Below are 18,603 nucleotides of genomic sequence, written 5' to 3'. Positions count from 1 at the left end.
TTATGCCAAAGTCATCAACTGATGAATAAACTGGCTACAGATTTTATGTAAGACATCCAAATTTTTCTTTTTATTTTAATAACGCTGATGAATATTTGTACAAATGTTAATCTGTAACACATGACAAATTCTACAATTCATCTTTGTAAAATGATGGACACAAAGTCATGCATTTTAAGAAATGAAGTCAATTTAATGATTTTCTTTTTTTGTTAATGCATGTCAGTTTTTGAATGAAAGATTTGAATTGATCATATGAAAAAATGAAAGAGCTGAGTGTAAAAATAATTATCCATGTAAATTGTGTTCAAAATTAAGTTTACAATTCTTCAAAAAAAAAAAAGAAAAACAAGCGGTCAAGATGGCCTGATAATGCTCATCTGGCTTCAGTAAGAGTGTTTAAAACATTCCCAAACAATGCTCATGATCAGGAATTTTAATGAATCTCTAATCAGAAGTACAGCCTTTAGAAGGGTAACAAGCTCAGTGGTCATATTTTGATGGCCCAGTTTCATTTCCATGAAATAAAGCAAATTTTCATAATCTTGGCCAAATTTGATCAGTTATTGTGTCATGTATTTTTAATCAGTTTAATTTTGAAAAAAAACAATGTTTTTGCTATATTTAGTGACAACAGCCATATGTAATGGAGGGTCTGCTAATGCAAACTAAGAAGACCTGGATGACAGGCTTTCTTTCAGTCTATTCACTGCTGTAAAAGAAATGTTCTGAATCAGTGGACATATTTGACGGGGGATCCACAACATTCCAAGTTCTTTTTGCCTGGATGCTCAGTATAAAATTTGATCAAATTCTGTTAGATGGTTCTGAGAAGCAGTTTTCAGTTTTATCTATTTTTAGTACTGCTGTCATGTTATATGGCAGATTACTATCATTATAACCAACCTGAAACCTGTAGAATCTCAGTCTTGAACATGGTTGGCTCAAACTCATGGGATCATTTGAATTAAAATTTAAATGTAATATGTTGAGGTTTCTGTTTAAATTTATTTTTTAACCTTCCCTGCCTGAAAACCCATTTTCATTTTTTCGTTTGTTTGGTTTTGTTTTTGTTTTTTTCAAATCAAGTTTTAATGCACAGTTAATTAATTATTAGTACTATATTGAAATGTGAGAACATAACAATAGTTGGCACAGGTATTACCTGTCCCAGATAGGTATGCAAAAGTGACATATTACTAGAACAAAGACCTGGCTAACACAGAGATTATAATTTACAGATTTGCAGGTGGAAATGTAGATATTGAAACAAGTAATTCTGTACCTGCAGTCAGTATAGTCACTGATAGAAAAATAAAACCTAAATTCTGAAAGATGTTGGGAAGAATTCTGACAATCTTGTACAGTTAATGCAGAAAGATCTTGATTATTTTGGGGAATGTATTTTCTAAAATGTTACAAACACAAACAGAACATACATCAAATATCTATTATAGGTTAAAATTATTGAATATTAAAGAATTATCTGCAGTTCTTTGATATGGTGAAAGGTCTTCCCCATCCCCCTTTAAAATGTTACCCATTATCTCCCAACATGATCTTTTGCAACATTCTGCTTGATATTTGCAGTTCTTATTTCTTCTGTAGTAATGCAAGGTTAAAATGAACATGTTTTCAGTTTAAATTTCTGTACACCGTGAAAAAGGACAATCTACTGATCAATATTTTTCTTCTGTCTCTCTCTCTCAGTATGTATCATTTATCCATTAATGATTGCCTAAATTCTGTTTCAGAACCCTTTTTTTTTTCTTCACATTTAGATGGACTTGTGATATTTTAAACCTATAATATGCTTAAAGAAATTTTAGAATGTGCCACACTTGTATAGCTATTTCTGTTTGGACTAATTATAACTTTGGTAGATCAATATATTCAAACTCCTGGTCCTTTAGAAATTTAAATAGAAAACAATTACCCATTATTCTGTTTGAGGTTAACTGTTGTGGCCATATGGCATGAAGGATATTGCTTTGAAATGTCCATTCAGTCAATAAACTGTGCAGCAATGGATGGCCAGCTCATTACGGAATGATGTTGCACATAACAGCAAACCAAGCCTAATCATGGTTGATACGCTAGAAGTTATTCTGAACACTCTAACCTGTCAGTTAATTTGGCAGTAAAATGAAGGAATTCTATCACAATAAACTTTACCAGAAGTAAATCTCTCATATGTTTAATCTGACTGACCCTAACTACTGATAGCCTAAACTGATTTATAAGATTCCTTTTGGGTTTGAGTTATCCTGGTTCAGCTGTTTCTTTCACTCTTCCTTTCTCTCTTATCCTTTTAAATGAAATTTACCCCATACTCTTGATGTAGTCGTACAAGAGGACAGTGTGGATCAATGTTTTTATGCTTTTCCACTGGATCAGCTTTACCAGCCAGTTCACTTCTGTGGAGTTTTCCTTCGCAGTAATTGCATTCAAAATTTCCATCTCCTGCAGTTAAAATACAAAACAATATGAATCATTTAGATATTATGTTTTTGGGCCTTTTGTATCACTTTGACAAATGTTATATCCCTGGGATGGAGCCATGATTTACTTCTTATATTATTATAAATTTTCTAGATAATGAACATATTTTCTGACAAGTATAATTATGGAGGTGTTAATTATTTTCTTTGATTATTCATGTATTAGCTCTTAGTTTGTTACTGAAGTTACTTCAGTGTTATTATTATTTTGAATATTTTCTTTGTATTCTTCACTTAAAAAAACCCTAAAACCCTACAGATCTATAATGGAATTAAAATCTATATGTTTGTATAAATCTTTTTGGAGATAATAAATAAGGTAATCATATTTCAATGAAAATTGAAACCACAATATTATTCAGATTCTGTGTAAACAAAGACTGCACAATAAAGCTGAAAAGTTTCTGTAATGTGCACAGAAATGACTATAGACTCTTATTATTTCCCTTAAAACAAGAATGGGCAACCTTTCAATGATTATTTTCCCTACGACAAGAATGGGTTAAGGTGGCTCACCTATATTATATGACAAACACTTTGTGTGAGCCTAATTTTGAAACTACCATCCAAGCAATGGGAACAAGTACCTTCCATACTACAAATTGTTACCATGTCCAAGTAGCTTTAGTTTTCCATTTCTCAAAATGAATTTTATTATTTTTGGTTACTTTTTCACTATAATTTTTTTCTCAAGATTTTACACTGAGCAATGGAAAATTAACAATTTTGTCAAATATATCAAAATTTAATAAAATGGATAGTCAAATATTATTATTTTCCTATATTTTCAATGGTAATTATACATTACATTTACAGTATCTAACATGGTAGGTGTGTTATAGAACTAAGAAACTATTTAAGAGCAGTACTTCTGTCAACTGACAATTTTTTACAGTCATGACCATTTGAAGTGCTAAAATGTCTATTTTCTGAACACCCTAGCCTGACATTGGTCATACATCATTTTAATCATTCATATATTACTTTTACAGAGCAAGAAGGAACCAAACCAAAAGAAACAACTTGCCCACAAGGCAATACTTATACCCATCAACATCTCCTAACTGAGCTCTGGTATGCAACACAAAAGGTGCATGAAATGACCCTTACTGTTCAAAATCCAACCACTTGAATTGCATAGGTAACTAAAGGACAAAATTACTTCATAAAATCAATAGTTTATATGGAAGCTTAACTCTCATACATATTCTCTAACTAGTTACTAATATATATGTATTATTTGTAGTGATAACAGTGCAATTTGCATGTCAAAAAGAAACTGTTGACTCAATGTAGCTGACAAATATTCTAACCCTTGCAAGAAAGGATCAGCTTTCACATAAATATGGCTAGAACAGTTTTTCTGGTTCCACTATCATGGTAAACTATGTGTCAACAATTTGAAGTAAAGAATATATTTTCAACTCAAGAATCAGCGCATTTCTGAAAACCAGCCCTAGTAATGCATGCCACTAGCATCACCCATATGATGCTGGGAGGCTAACTACACTGCAGACAGGAAAATGCTGGAAACCTGGAATTTTTAACAATGCTATAGACAAAGTAGTTTTTAGGAACATTTACTATAAAGACGAGGAGAATTCATGAACAGATAAGTTCTGGTCTTTGAATGAACTGAGTCAACTAAACAGAACTGTTATTATGTCAATTATGTGCCAAAAGCACAGTTCTGGGACTTGAACTACTGTTTGTGACACAAGATTTTTTAGAAGGAAAGCATAATACATGTATGAGAACTGATAACAAGAAGCTATTGGAATTATACCAGATGACTCGTATGATTTATCAATGCAGAAACATTTTACTCCACATATCATATTTGAAGAATGTTGAATTGATAATTTGTTTTTGTTTTTAAAATTAATCAATCAATCTGCAATTGAAGCATATGTAAAATAGCACAACTCCATGCTTATTTAAATTCAAATAGGATTTTCTTGCAAAATGTGTATGGCATGGGTTCAGATGGACCTCCGTTATAATAAGGAAGAATAGACGTATAGCAGATATTCTGAAGACCCGATTCCTGTACTGCTTGAGATGTATTTGCTTGCATGGCAAAGACTATCCCAAACTTAGTTAATATAAAAGTATTCTCAGTTCCTTCCACAGCTACTTTAAAAAAAAATCAACAATATGCTCACCAACTTTAAAATTCAGTACAGAAATAATGAATGACCCAAAACTGACCCCTTTGATGTCATTTCTATATATTCATGTTTCAGATTAAACACCATTTGCACTAGCATTCTATGACGTCAGCAACTGACAATGTGCAATACTCTTTCATGTCACTCTTACATATATTTGAGGTGGAATCCACTTTAGGTATTGTGGCCAACTCATTATACAGTGCCTTGACTTGCTACAAATTTCTCTTTTTTGACTCACTTTTCTGGTACATGTAACAGTTTTTCACAAAATGGTTCGAGTGTTATGAAAAACCTTACTGATTAGCTATGTTAGTTATACAGAAATGCATACAATTTACTTCATACATTTCTGCTGTCAATCCAAGCCCCATAATTAAAAGATAATCCAGTTATTGGCCCCACTTATCTGAATTTCTAGAGATAACATTTGAAAGTAACAAGTTCAATTGATTTAACATCTCAGAAATATATGCAGTGGACAGCTGAAATTGAAAGTAGGTAATGTGCCAGAATTTGCCATATGAATAATGAGGGATGTTTCCAAATAGCAAGATGTCTGATGCATATACTCTATGTTTGGACCAGCCAATTATGGATATAGTGTATACTGGACATGGAAACAATAAATTAGAAACATTCCTCAGTGACTTATATTAGAGAAAAGAAGGAAGTCAATAGACACTGAGTCACCAGCTACTATGGATACTGTTGAAATGGTACAGGTTGGCAATCACTAATAGCATGGTATTTAAAAACTTAAGGGTATCAGCAATGAAAGATTTATTGCAGCACTTTGATGAACTGCTCTGCATCTGCAGTCTGCAACTGTAACAAGACAAATGCAGTTTCCAAATGTAACAAGGCATATGCAGTTTCCAACTGTAACAAGGCAAATGCAGTTTCCAAATGTAACAAGGCATATGCAGTTTCCAACTGTAACAAGGCATATGCAGTCTCCAACTGTAACAAGGCAAATGCAGTCTCCATCTGTACCAAGGCATATGCAGTTTCCAACTGTAACAAGGCATATGCAGTTTCCAACTGTAACAAGGCATATGCAGTCTCCAACTGTAACAAGGCATATGCAGTTTCCAACTGTAACAAGGCATATGCAGTCTCCAACTGTAACAAGGCATATGCAGTTTCCAACTGTAACAAGGCATATGCAGATGAAATGTTTATTGCCAATTTACAGAGTCATATTTTTGTGACAGAACTTGAGTAAAACAAGATTAAGATGTCCATGTCATGTTGACATGGTTTGCTTATGAGGATTTCCCTTAATTAGACTTTCTGTGAGTTTGACACATTTTCAATGCATGCAAATACAGCATTTGCCTGTAACAGTAGCATCCTTGAAAATGTAAGTGTCATGACCTAAAAATGGTAAACAAATTAAAAGACCAAAAATTACCTGTGATGATGAACCCTGCTTCTGATATTGTCTTTGGTGATTGTTCCAGACTTTCAGGCCAATTCAGCTGAGATATGTTGTATTTGTACCTTTTCTGCTGCTCAGCTTGTAAACCTGGTACACGATAAAGTCGTGGCTGAGACTGTTGTTGAGGTATATTACCCTGTTGATGCTGAGGATACAGACCTGGCTTAACACTTTTTGGGTTCTCAGTCTGTTGGCTGGGCATACTATCTTGAGGCTGCTCAGTCTGTTGGTCAGGCATATTATATTGTCGCTGCTGAAGCTGTTGGTCAGATGTATTATTTTTTAACTTCTCAGTCTGTTGATTAGGCATATGATATTGTGACAGCTGAGGTTGTTGGCTAGGCATATTATTTTTTAACTGCTGATCAGGCATATGATATTGTGACAGTTGAGGCTGTTGGCTAGGTATATTATTTTTTAACTGCTGATCAGGCATATGATATTGTGACAGCTGAGGTTGTTGGCTAGGCATATTATTTTTTAACTGCTGATCAGGCATATGATATTGTGACAGCTGAGATTGTTGGCTGGGCATATTATTTTTTAACTGCTGATCAGGCATATGATATTGTGACAGCTGAGGTTGTTGGCTAGGCATATTATTTTTTAATTGCTGATCAGGCATATGATATTGTGACTGCTCAGTCTGTTGGTCAGGCATAGAATTCCATGGCAACCCAGTCAATAGGCCAGAAACATGATTCTGCTGCTTCTTAGTCTGTTGGCCATGTGTGTAATCCACAAACTGCTCTGTCTCTTGGCCAAGCATATGATATGGCATGTGTAAATGTGATTGCTGAAGATGTTTGCTTGACATAATATACTGTTGTTGCATGGTCTGTTGGTTAGGTATAAGTTGTGGCTGCTCCATATGTTGGCAAGGGATAACATACTGAAGCTGCTGATGTTGTTGGCCAGAATTTCTGCATTGTGACTGTTCTGTCTGTTGGCTGGGCATACCATGATCTGACTGCTGAAGATGTTGACCTGGCATACCATATGGTAGATGCTGAGGATGTTGATCTGGCATACAATATGGTGGATGCTGAGAATGTTGATCTGGCATATAATGTGGTGGATGCTGAGGATGTTGATCTGGCATACCATATGGTAGATGCTGAGGATATTGATCTGGCTTATAATATGGTGGATGCTGAGGATGTTGATCTGGCTTACAATATGGTGGATGCTGAGGATGTTGATCTAGCATACAATATGGTGGATGCTGAGGATGTTGATCTGGCATACAATGTGGTGGATGCTGAGGATGTTGATCTGGCATACCATATGGTACATGCTGAGGATGTTGATCTGGCTTACAATATGGTGGATGCTGAGGATGTTGATCTGGTTTACAATATGGTGGGTGCTGAGGATGTTGATCTGGCATACAATGTGGTGGATGCTGAGGATGTTGATCTGGCATACAATGTGGTGGATGCTGAGGCTTTTGGACACTTAAACTATAAGACTGTTCCCTCGGTTGGCCAGGCACCTCATATTCTGATTGCAGAGGCTCCTGGCCAGGCACACGGTATTGTTGCTGCTGATATTGTTGACCATGTATATGATATAGTGGCTGCTCAGGCTGTTGGTTGGGCGTATGAAATAACAACTGTTCAGTCTGTTGCCCTAGCATATGTTGTTGTGGCTGCTCAGTTGTATTACCAGGCATTCTGTGTTGTAGCTGCTGTGACTGCTGGTAAGGTGTATAATACTCTTGTTGCTGAATCTGTTTGCCAGGCATAACATTTTGTGGCTGTTCATACTGTTGTCCATACTTAGGGTGTGGTCTAGACATGCGATAATGTGGCTGTTGAGGCTGTTGGGACTTTTGAGGTGACTGGCCAGGCACATGACATGATGCTTGCACATTCCATTGGTTAGGAACTGAATACTGTTGCTGCTTATAAGTTTGGTCTGGGAAAGAATAATTAAGCTGCTGAGGCAATTGACCAGACTTAAGATATCGTGACTTCTCAGTCTGCTGGTCAGGTAACTGATATTGTGACTGGTTATGTTGCTCAAGCATATGATATTGTAGTGACTGAGATTGATTGTAAGTTACAATATGTTGTTGTTGCTCAGAGTTCTGTCCAGGTGCACCATATGATTGCTCCTCAGGATTTTGGCCTGCCATATGATACGGATGCTGTTTGGTTTCTTGGCCAAGCATACAAGATGGCTGCTTCTCAGATCCTTGTTTTTGATCAGCCTGCCATGTCTGCATCTGCATATTTGATTTCTCTTTGCTAGAAGAACTCTGGTTCATCTGGGAATCATCCTACAGAAACAAGAATTACAAAGTTAACCTGTTAACTGCAAGGTGGTCAAACAATCTTCTAAAACCTAATTTACAAACACTTATTTACTGTTAGACAAATGACTGGTTTTTGCAAAGTGGCACATAAATTTCAAGTCATGCAAGTTAAGGAATAAAATCAGGCTGAATATTAGTTACAAGAATGATAATCATAAATATACAACTGAGACTGAAAAAAATTGCATGTATAATTGGCATGGCACTATTTTTAATTATCATTTTTAATATGACAGCTGATAATAAGCACAGTTACATTGAAGTTTAATCCCTTTCAAAATGATTTGGGAAGAATGCACCAAACACTTGATTCTGTTTTCTGATAACAAAATGGGGTTGTATTCTCCTTGTACAACATTGATTCCATCTCTGAAACACATATAATCTATTCAGGGATTATAACAATATTAAACTTTACCAAGAAAATTGGCTGTTGATGTTTAAAGAACATGAAAAATGACTTCCAAAGTTACTGACGACATAAATTTGAACAATGTTTTCACTCAGAGTATAAACCGGTGTAAATCTTTTTTTATTTGCAATTAGTTCAAATACAATTCACGTATTGATGAAATGCAGACAAACAAGGTACTGTAAAATACATTTTCCATGTAAAATGGCAACATTTGTAATCCTCATTTAAGCTTTGCAAAGCCACATCTATCCTTTCAGTGATCAAGTAAAAATATGTCAATAATTAAATTGTAGCTAAATTGTGATTGGCAAAGGATCAAGTAAAAAACAAAAGCTTGTGTTAGTGTACTTTAAGTTGATAAACACCGCAATTTATACACTTAAATTCTAACACCTGAAAATAAACTCTTTCTATATTTCCTTGGGACACAAATAGTTTCCCAACTGCAAATACATGGCAAGTTTATCTGAGGAGGAGGTATATCTGAACTTCAATAGCTACTTCTCCAATGGATTTATTTTCTTCCAATGAAACTGTAAATGAAGTCTGCTTTTTGGCCATGCAGTCTTAAAAACACTGATAATGTCTGTGCTTTGTTAAAGCCTCCTTTGTATATGTTTAGGAGACCCCCCCAACCCACCCCATGTGTATTTCCTATTGCATTGGTTTAAATTAAGGGTAAGGTAGATTGTTTAATTTTTGTTTATTTTTGGGTTTTTTCTCTCCATATATATATATATAGTACTAAGCATTTCAAGTTCTGTCAGGAAATTTTATTTTTATTTTTAATATTTTCATTTTTTTATTTTTTAACCCAAGGAAAAAGTGCTTGGGTCAGCAGCTTAGACAGGGACAGCTGGCCATCCAGGAACCTTTATTTTTTTGGCCTGATATGGTATTTACGGTCTGCAATGATCAGAATCTGGGAGATAATTTTATCTTATAGAACAAAATTTAGATAATTGAAGGACCCTATGTAATGCTCGTAACAGGTGCTTATCTACTTACTGCTTTTAAATTTAAAATATACTGAGAAGTTGTGGCAAGTTCTGGGAAATATTTCTTTCACATTCTTCCATTGGTTGCAGAGCATGGAATTATCCAATCACAGCAGCTGATTCATCAATCAATCTTGTATGCGCCATAATAATAAATTTGAAAGTGGTCCATTGAAAGCAAACTGGTCTGTGAAAAACTTGCGTTATAAAGGAGTGGATTCATCAATCACCATGAACTTGTTTAAGTTATGTATATGATGATCATAATTATCAGAAATGTTCTTAACCTAATAAATACTGTTCAGCCAAGAAAGGCAAGCAAACATTACAAAGCCGAAGATTTGGTGTCTGCAAGGTTGCAGAGTTTTAGGATTACAGAAGGACTTATTGGAAGGACTGGAGGTAAGTTCGTTTCTTTTTTATTATATTACATTAAATTTGAACAAGATAAGAACATTTACTGGCTCTCATTTCATTATAAGGCAGGCTGTACACTGCATCAGTTTTTCAGTTGATTTCTTCTGTTTTTGGTGGGAATGGGGTTGTTTAGTGAGCTATAAATACTGTATGTCATTTACCCATTAGGCATTGCGCTGTCAGCTGTATTGTTTTCGGACAAACATCTAGGCCTACAGTGTTGAGTAAACCTTATTGTTGTTTTCATCTTTATCTCATTGATAGCTTGTGTGTGTTGATGAAGAGGGATTTTTGTAATAAAAAATAACTGTCATGAAACAATGGTATGGAAATTTGAATGAGTTTTCCTGCTTCTATGCATTGTTTATTCCTTTTAATAATAATAATATTCTCTTAATATTGTTGTTGTTTTTCTAATTTTATTTTTGTATGATTCAGTTGTAATTATCTGGAAATTAACTGCAAGAATATAGTACATTTTAATGATACTTTTTTAAAAACTATGCCCATTTTGAATAGAGTAAAGCAAACTATCGTTAGTTGAATGTAGAAGAAAAGAATTAATGGTTTTAATTATTTATTATTATTATATGCTCATTTTTTTCCCAGTTAACTTTACATTGTCAGAATCGTTCAATATTACCCGATACTGAACTCGCGCGACAATACACATATAGCATTCATCTGCATAAAGGAACTACTTTATATTGTAAACAAACAATGGACGCAGACGCCAGCACTTTTGATTTGTACACAAATCGTGTACACTCATGTAAGAGGCTCTTTATATTGTGGTTGTTTAAATTTGTTTCTGAATGAACTAAAACATGTTTCGTGGACTGCCACATACCAGCTGCTTTGGCACATTCTGCGTTGATACATTGTTATGGATTTAGGCTAGCTACATTATATAACAGACGCAAGATAATGTCCTTACAAATAACATACAAGTGACAAGTTATATACTCTCTTCTTTAGCTGGTGATAAGAATGGCAAAATAAAATATACTTACAGTTTTACATCCTGAATTTCCTCAAAATGTATTTTCTTAATTCAGGAAATCTGAATTATATGAGCCATGTCATAGGTTTTCAATCTGGATTACACATTTCAAAATTGTGCTGTAATTTTGATGATAAGTGCAATTGCGTCCTCCTTACTGCACTCAAAATGAAATAAACATTAAATTCCATAGCGTCTTTTTGATAATTGCAATTGAAAGACTTCATATTTTTCCCACAATATAATTTCAAAGATTCAATGACAGAAACAGAAACACATTTGCAGATCTCAACATGATTCTCCCTAGCTTATTAAATCTCATGTATTTCATGTGGAATCGTCACATACAAATCCAGTCAATAATCATGAAATTTCCTAGAATCAAGAAAAATACCAAAATCTATTCATTCCAGATCAAATGGAAAAGTTGTTGCAATGCACATTTATTCACAATATGACTCCAAATTTCAATTTTAACTAGACATGCCATTTTCTTTTGAAAGTTATGTCGAGCGCGAGACTAAGTTCAAATTTATCTGGGCGGAGTTATGTGCGCAGTAATAATGTTGATTTGAGTAATGATGAATATGCGCTTGTGTATTTAGTTTGGAATGTGGCATACATTCATTTATGTTGTTTCCTGTAGTGTATTGTGTTTATATAATTAAACCTTAGGTAGAATTAAAAAATGAGCATATAATAAAAAGGTTACTGCCTTTGTATGGGAAAATATGAACTCGTTTTGTCGGAAGGATATACTGCACTCCCAAGGTCGTGCAGTATTCCATCCCAAAACTCGTTCATATTTTCCCATATAAATGCAGTAAGCTATAATTATTATTAAAAATGAAAATGAAGTCATGTTTAAAATCATTGAAAGAACAATAAAATCTGAAAAATATTTAATGAATCAAAAATGGATCTTAGAATAACTGTGTACATAATTATTATAGTGCATTACATCAGAAGAATAGGTTTATGAATAGTGTTAAAAACATGTAAGAATAGAACAGAACATCCCTGCATATAGGTTGTTAGGCAGCAAGAAAATCTACAAGGCAATCAATCAGATTCATTACTGCTTCAATATACTGATGAAAAGCTATATTACTTTATCCATTTTCGTTAAGTACAGTATTTTATAATTTAAATAATTGTACTGGCCTGCCATATTATCATGTGATTGTCAAAATTGCAGCTGCATTCTACTTTTAGATACAAGGCAGTTTAGATACGAGGTAGTGATTCATGACATCACATGATGGCCACTGTTAAACAACTTTATAGACCTTGCAAACCCTGATAGTATATGCCCTTCATTTTGGGTGTAAATTTGTGTACCATATTACAATGATTAATGCTCATGCCTGTCATATGTTGATGATATTAAATAGTACTTAAATTGGATTTCTTTTGTTTTCCTAATTGAAAAGGAATGTCCATGATCCTGATCTCATGATTTATTGTAACTGTTGCATATGAATTTGCAAAAGAAATGCAAGCATCATTGATCTCTTAACTTTATAAAGAATGTTGGGTTGCATAATAAAAATGATTATTATTTTTATTTTTAATAATGCCAAACCACATTTTTTCAGCAATAAACGCAGATATAAGTAAACAATTCCATCACTAGTAAATAGCAAGGAATGTAATGCATATTATTTGAAAAGTCTGCACTTTTTTTAAATTTAGGGTTGAAACAAGTAAAGATGCAAATCCACAAACACCAAAACCACCATAGCAAAAAAATAGACCACCAAGACGGCAATACCAAAACAGATGGTAACACCAAAAAAGTCCAAGGTAAGATAAAGATGCAGCAATTTCAAACTTTCTGAAAACTTTTTTAAGCAACTAGCATTGTGTCATATCTTTAAGAGTTGATTACAGTACAGAGAAATAATAAGATAGTAATTCTGAAAATTTGTAATAATATCTTTTAAAGGGATGCATCAGGATCTTATAATTGACTGAATACATTGATTTGAACTTGTAAGGCATTGAATCAGGAACAGAATATAATCTTGACTGTATTTGTTATCAACAATTTAGAATGATGGTCCCAAATTAAAAGAACAGTCCAATTTAGAAAATTGCATTTTCAGGTTTAATACCTTGTTTTCAGAACTAAAGGATTCCAAATATGATTTGTAAATTTAAGGCTGCCAATAATGGTTATATTATAATGCGTACTATTTGTTTTATTAATTCATCACGTTTATATTTTCAACCATTTTGTTTTTACAGAACTGATCCAAAAGAAATGGCAGAGTATCAAAGAGGTGATGATAAACAAGAAAATCAATGATGTGCTAAAACCATCAAGAAGCCAGGATATAAATGGATGGATTTTCAAAATTAAATGGACAATTTATAGGCATTCTTGATATTTGGACCTTTTTAAAATTTTATTTGTATGTGAACAAATTAAACATAAAATGTTTTCTTATATTCTGTAATATTTGCTTTCATTCTTGGTCTGATGTTTTATGCCAGGGAGGTGTCCTCGGAATGCTTGAAAAACATGGACATGTCTGAGGATTCCTAGGAAACCTTGGAGTATTGGTTACAAAAAACCTTGGAAGTCCGAGGTCAACCTCAGATGTTTGAGAATAAAAGCCTTGGACACTGGTATAAAAAAATTTGTCCTTGGACTATTACCTTGGAAAGCCAGCAACCAATACTCCGAGGTTTTTCCTAAGAACATTTGTCTAAAGGTTTCCTAGGAAATCTTGGAATATGTACAGCCAGGATATAATCAACTATATAGCCACATGCTACCAGGATATTGATTATCATATGAATCGTTTCATGAAACATGTCTGTTGACAATGGGATAGAGATCAAATGAGGACTACCAGGACCAACATGATCTAATACTTGAATTCATGGACATTTTCATATACATGTACATTCTTTAACGTATTGTGGAGTGTACTACACAAATCTAAGTTGTCAATATACAAGTGTTATTTCAGACTAGTTGTCTTCATTTAATCAAAATTTCCATTGTTTTTCTCTCTCTCTCTCTCTCTCTGTAAATCCTGTTAATGATGACAGGTCACCTCAAAAATTTCACTTGTATGCAAAATTTCAATTCTTTTCAGCCCCCCTCCCCCCTTATCTAAACATCCACTTATTTCAACAATATTGCATTTGGTCCCAAGGGTGGAGATAAATGGATAGTACTGTATTATGAAAATGGCAACAGTTTTTTTTTAAACTGGCAACAAAATATTGAGGTTTTGATTTTTTGGGCAATAACTTTTTTAAAGCCAGCACCAACCCTGAGCTGTATTTAGGTTATACATTTAATATTTGCAATTTAACTTTTGATGTGGAGGATGTCTATTTTCTATTACCAAGTTCTGTATTGTTAGTCGTCATGTGACTTATTCATACCCTTCTTTTATGCTACATGATCTAGTCATGACCTTGTTGGAGTTTTTAATTAACATTCCATTAGAATAATTTTTGACGAACAAATGGGATTTTATATCTGGATATTAACTAAATATCTAGATGTTTTGCTTATGAGGTAAGAACAAAGTTATTACAATTTCCATTCTCATGAATCATAAAAAAACTGATAATTATGTTTTGCTGTTAAAATGTACCAAATATGCCAACCTTTTTTATGTCTTGCATGGTTTGTTCATATGAACTCAATAACTCTGGCTCCTGTCCTTGTGAACACATAGGTTGATGTGGCTGAACCACAGCCAGCCTCTTAAACATCTCCCTTGTGGACCCTGTTTTCGAAAAATAAATAATGAAATTAACTCATACAGAAGATTAAAGATTATGCACAAGTTACAATAACAGTAAATAGTGCATAGTAACAAAATAGGAACAGCAAACAAAAATCAAAAAGGAATAAACTAAGAAGGTTAAGGCTATAATAATTAGCTCTGTAAATCTATTCATTAATATTTTTTTAAAAGGAAAAAGAAAACATTTTTAAGTGACATCATTCAAAGTATTTTTCTCATATATCCGCAAACTGGGTTTGATAAAATATCCATTTATAAGATCATCTTATAATCAATGTCAGATCTTTTACAATCAGCCTGTTCACTAGGATAAAACTAAATACAAAATCTAGACAAAATTCACACACACACACACACACACACACACACACACACACATATATGGCACTCTGTTCATAAACTCAATGAAATATAAAAATATAAGCAGTGACTTTTAACTTGACACCAAGGTCAATTAGGTCTGGTTTTCAAAACTCCTTCACAAAAGAGTGAATATTTTGGAGATCAGACATGTACCATTTACATTCAGAACCAGCAACATACTGCCAGAGTTTTGGTGATAAACCAATGTTGATACAACCATTCCTTCAAGACTGCGCCATTCATCGTCACCAGTAGGTATATTTAGTGCTAACAAGATATCATGACATCTTGTTCTTTTAAGTGAAAACCCCATGTCATTATGACCAGTCGTTAAGAAGTAACCAAATTAAAAAGATAATCCTAAGACACAAATTTTACTTTATAAAATTTAGTTAAATGATATTAATTTCTTAGTGTTTTGTCACCAGTAGGTATTATTTTAATAAACTGATATTTCATCATATATTGTTATTAACAGTTTACTGAGAACAATTTTCACAAAGAAAATTTAACAAACTATATTACTAAAAAATTTGAATTTCATGATGTTGGTTCAAATTTCTAGGCAATGAACACCATTTTTGACCATAAAAAGACCAATACATGTACATCCTAAGAAATCTTTTATTGAAACCCTATAGCCATCTGTTCTGGAGGAGTATTAAAATGTAATTTTTTCAAGATCATCATGCCACCATGGCAGCTATACTGGATGTCAGCTCTGCACCATTTTTATTTAGGACCAACTAGACATAACATTTTAGCGAAAACCTCAAGTCAATCTGGTCAACCAGATTTTAAGACAGCCACCATGGTGGCCATGTTGGATTTTAGATTGGCACCGTTTTCATTTAGAACCGAGAGACCATAAGATGTCCTTAGTGAAAACCCCATGTTGATAGCAGCAGTGATAACAAAGTGGCCATAGTGGCAGGCATATTGGACATGCTTTTAGGACCATCCAGACATCATGTCTTTAGTGAAAAGACCATGTCTATACAACCAGCCATACCGAAGAAGTGCAAAACAAGATATTTATATTGGATGTCAAACCTGTATCTTCATTTAAGACCAACCAGGCATAATAATAAGTCTTTTGCGAATTGGGTTGTCTTAGGTGATATAAAAATGTTTACAATTTGCAAAGTGAACTGCTTGGCACTCAGCATTTTAATTTAAGAGGTTAGTGTTAAGACTGGTCGGCCTGGTGTCAGGATAATGTGACTGAGTGGGACATTATGTCATGTCTGCGGCATGATGCCCCAGTGCTAGACATCACTATAAACTGCCACACTGCAGACATCGTAGCGATATGACTGAAAAATTGTTAAAGCTACGTTAAAAATCCGAGTCTCACACACACACATACAAAGTTAACTGTTGGTAAATATCTTTATTTGGAGCATTTACAGCATTTTATATATACTTGTATCTCCTGGTTTGTGTGAACATTGTAGGTATCGCCAAATGCTATGTGGACATCAAAGTAATGTGTGGACATCAAATGTCCCCACAATTCTTAATGGTATTTTTTAAAAACTTTGATGCAAGTACATTTCAAATCTTAGATAAAATTGTCCACATAGAAAAGGTCCACATTATTTAATAACGTTATCTCCCTTGGGCAATAGTGCTCAGTCAGATCACAAATTAATTCCTGCATCATTGTTGTTTTCCTTCTTTTTTTCTGGCTTGATAAAAATCCTAGACCATGCTCTGATTTTTCCATGGATACTTGCCTAAACAAATCTGTATAGTCAATCCAAGTACACAGGTGATCTGATTATTTAAATGACTGGTTACCCCTTAGTTTGCACCATATCCACATATTAATTCCTGTATGGTGGGTAGAAAACCCAGTCTAACCTCACACACTGCCAACACATCTGCAATATGTGATCCTTGTAATGTTGGAGAAAAACAAAAAAGTTTACATTCTCCAATTCCCCTTATGATATGTAAATGTAACAAAAATGTGGTATGATAAATGTTTACTTATTATTTGGCAGTTCACAGTGGGAATTGTTAATTATTATTTTCAGTAGTAATTTTTGATACCCCCAACTCCTCTTTTTACAGTGAATTTTACTATCAGACCTTTCTAAATAGGTATAAATCTACCAGCTATTTGGGTAATTTTCAATGTAATCCCATGCTCTGCATATCCTTTACAATATCTACATTAATTATTCAGTCTAGGATTGGATTATGTCAAAAGTAGATGTCAGGGCACTGATAAGACATATGAAGGGCTCAGGAAAACCACTGTTCCTCACATACGTGAACATGTACACACTATACATACATCCAAATAAAATGCTGCTATGTAAAAGTCCACATGATCTACTGGATGAACATAAAATATATAAAAGTACATATATGAACACAATTCTACACTAAAATACACATGTATAATCTCTCCTATACAAGTCCACATTATGTATGTAATTGTCATATACATATGCACAGTCACACACACACACACTATGTATAGTGTGTGTGTGTGTGTGTGACTGTACGTCTCTGTTTGTGGACTCCTGTTTTAATGTTAGAATGAAAGATGGGCCCACATCATCTTCAAATTAAATTTCCAAACATTCTTTACAATTACATTGTTTAAGAACGCTTATGCAGTAACACAACAAGATCTCCTACATAACATTCACCAATAAAATTAAAGCTTTCACATTTTTATGAAAGTAACATATTTCATTTGGAATACATAGTTTCCAACAATAATGGAAATTCTTACAAGTTACTAAAAATAAGTGGACTGGGTTTACCACTGCCTGTAAGACCAGTTTGTTGTAATTAGATCTCAGATCTAATCAAGCAGTACCGTAAAGAAAATTAATGGAAATTTTAAAAATTATTGATCATCCCTAGGTATACCATAGTAAATGAATCTGACTGTGCATTTTCTCCCTCATTGTTTTTTCTATTTATTAATCAAAGCATATGTGTTTGTCTGAAAAATAATGTCAAATTGACAAGAAAAATGCTAAATAGTTTCATGTGAACATATTGGATGGAGTAGATACATGACCCAACAATCTCTTGACGACAAACCCACCCTCCATGTTTAAAAAATTTCAGTAAATATTTATTAAAGATATCTCTTTGTCTGATACCAAGTCAACAACTTCATTTTAAAAATGTATCTGGTAATATCATCCAATACCAGTAAAAACTTTG

The 18,603-nt window shown here is 33.7% G+C and overlaps 1 protein-coding gene across 1 annotated transcript in view; it reads right to left on the bottom strand.

Annotated features, from left to right (window-relative positions):
* The window catches only part of LOC149773096 (uncharacterized), a 35,655-nt gene extending 17,167 nt beyond the window's left edge, over positions 1-18,488 (bottom strand). The window contains exons 1-4 of the mRNA XM_089946837.1: positions 18,482-18,488; positions 14,903-15,024; positions 6,090-8,400; positions 2,327-2,463 (exon numbers count right to left, since the gene is read on the bottom strand). Of these exons, the coding sequence (XP_089802963.1) occupies positions 2,327-2,463; positions 6,090-8,400; positions 14,903-15,024; positions 18,482-18,488 (2,577 nt within the window). The remainder of the gene's footprint in view (positions 1-2,326; positions 2,464-6,089; positions 8,401-14,902; positions 15,025-18,481) is intronic.
* Between the last annotated feature and the right edge of the window lie 115 nt (positions 18,489-18,603).

The sequence above is a fragment of the Sinohyriopsis cumingii genome, unplaced genomic scaffold (genome assembly GCF_028554795.1).
Source record: "Sinohyriopsis cumingii isolate HCF-2022 unplaced genomic scaffold, ASM2855479v2 utg000913l, whole genome shotgun sequence".
NCBI classification, from domain to species: domain Eukaryota; kingdom Metazoa; phylum Mollusca; class Bivalvia; order Unionida; family Unionidae; genus Sinohyriopsis; species Sinohyriopsis cumingii.
Note: the sequence above shows the minus strand (reverse complement) of the source record. Positions and strands in the feature narration are given on the sequence as shown.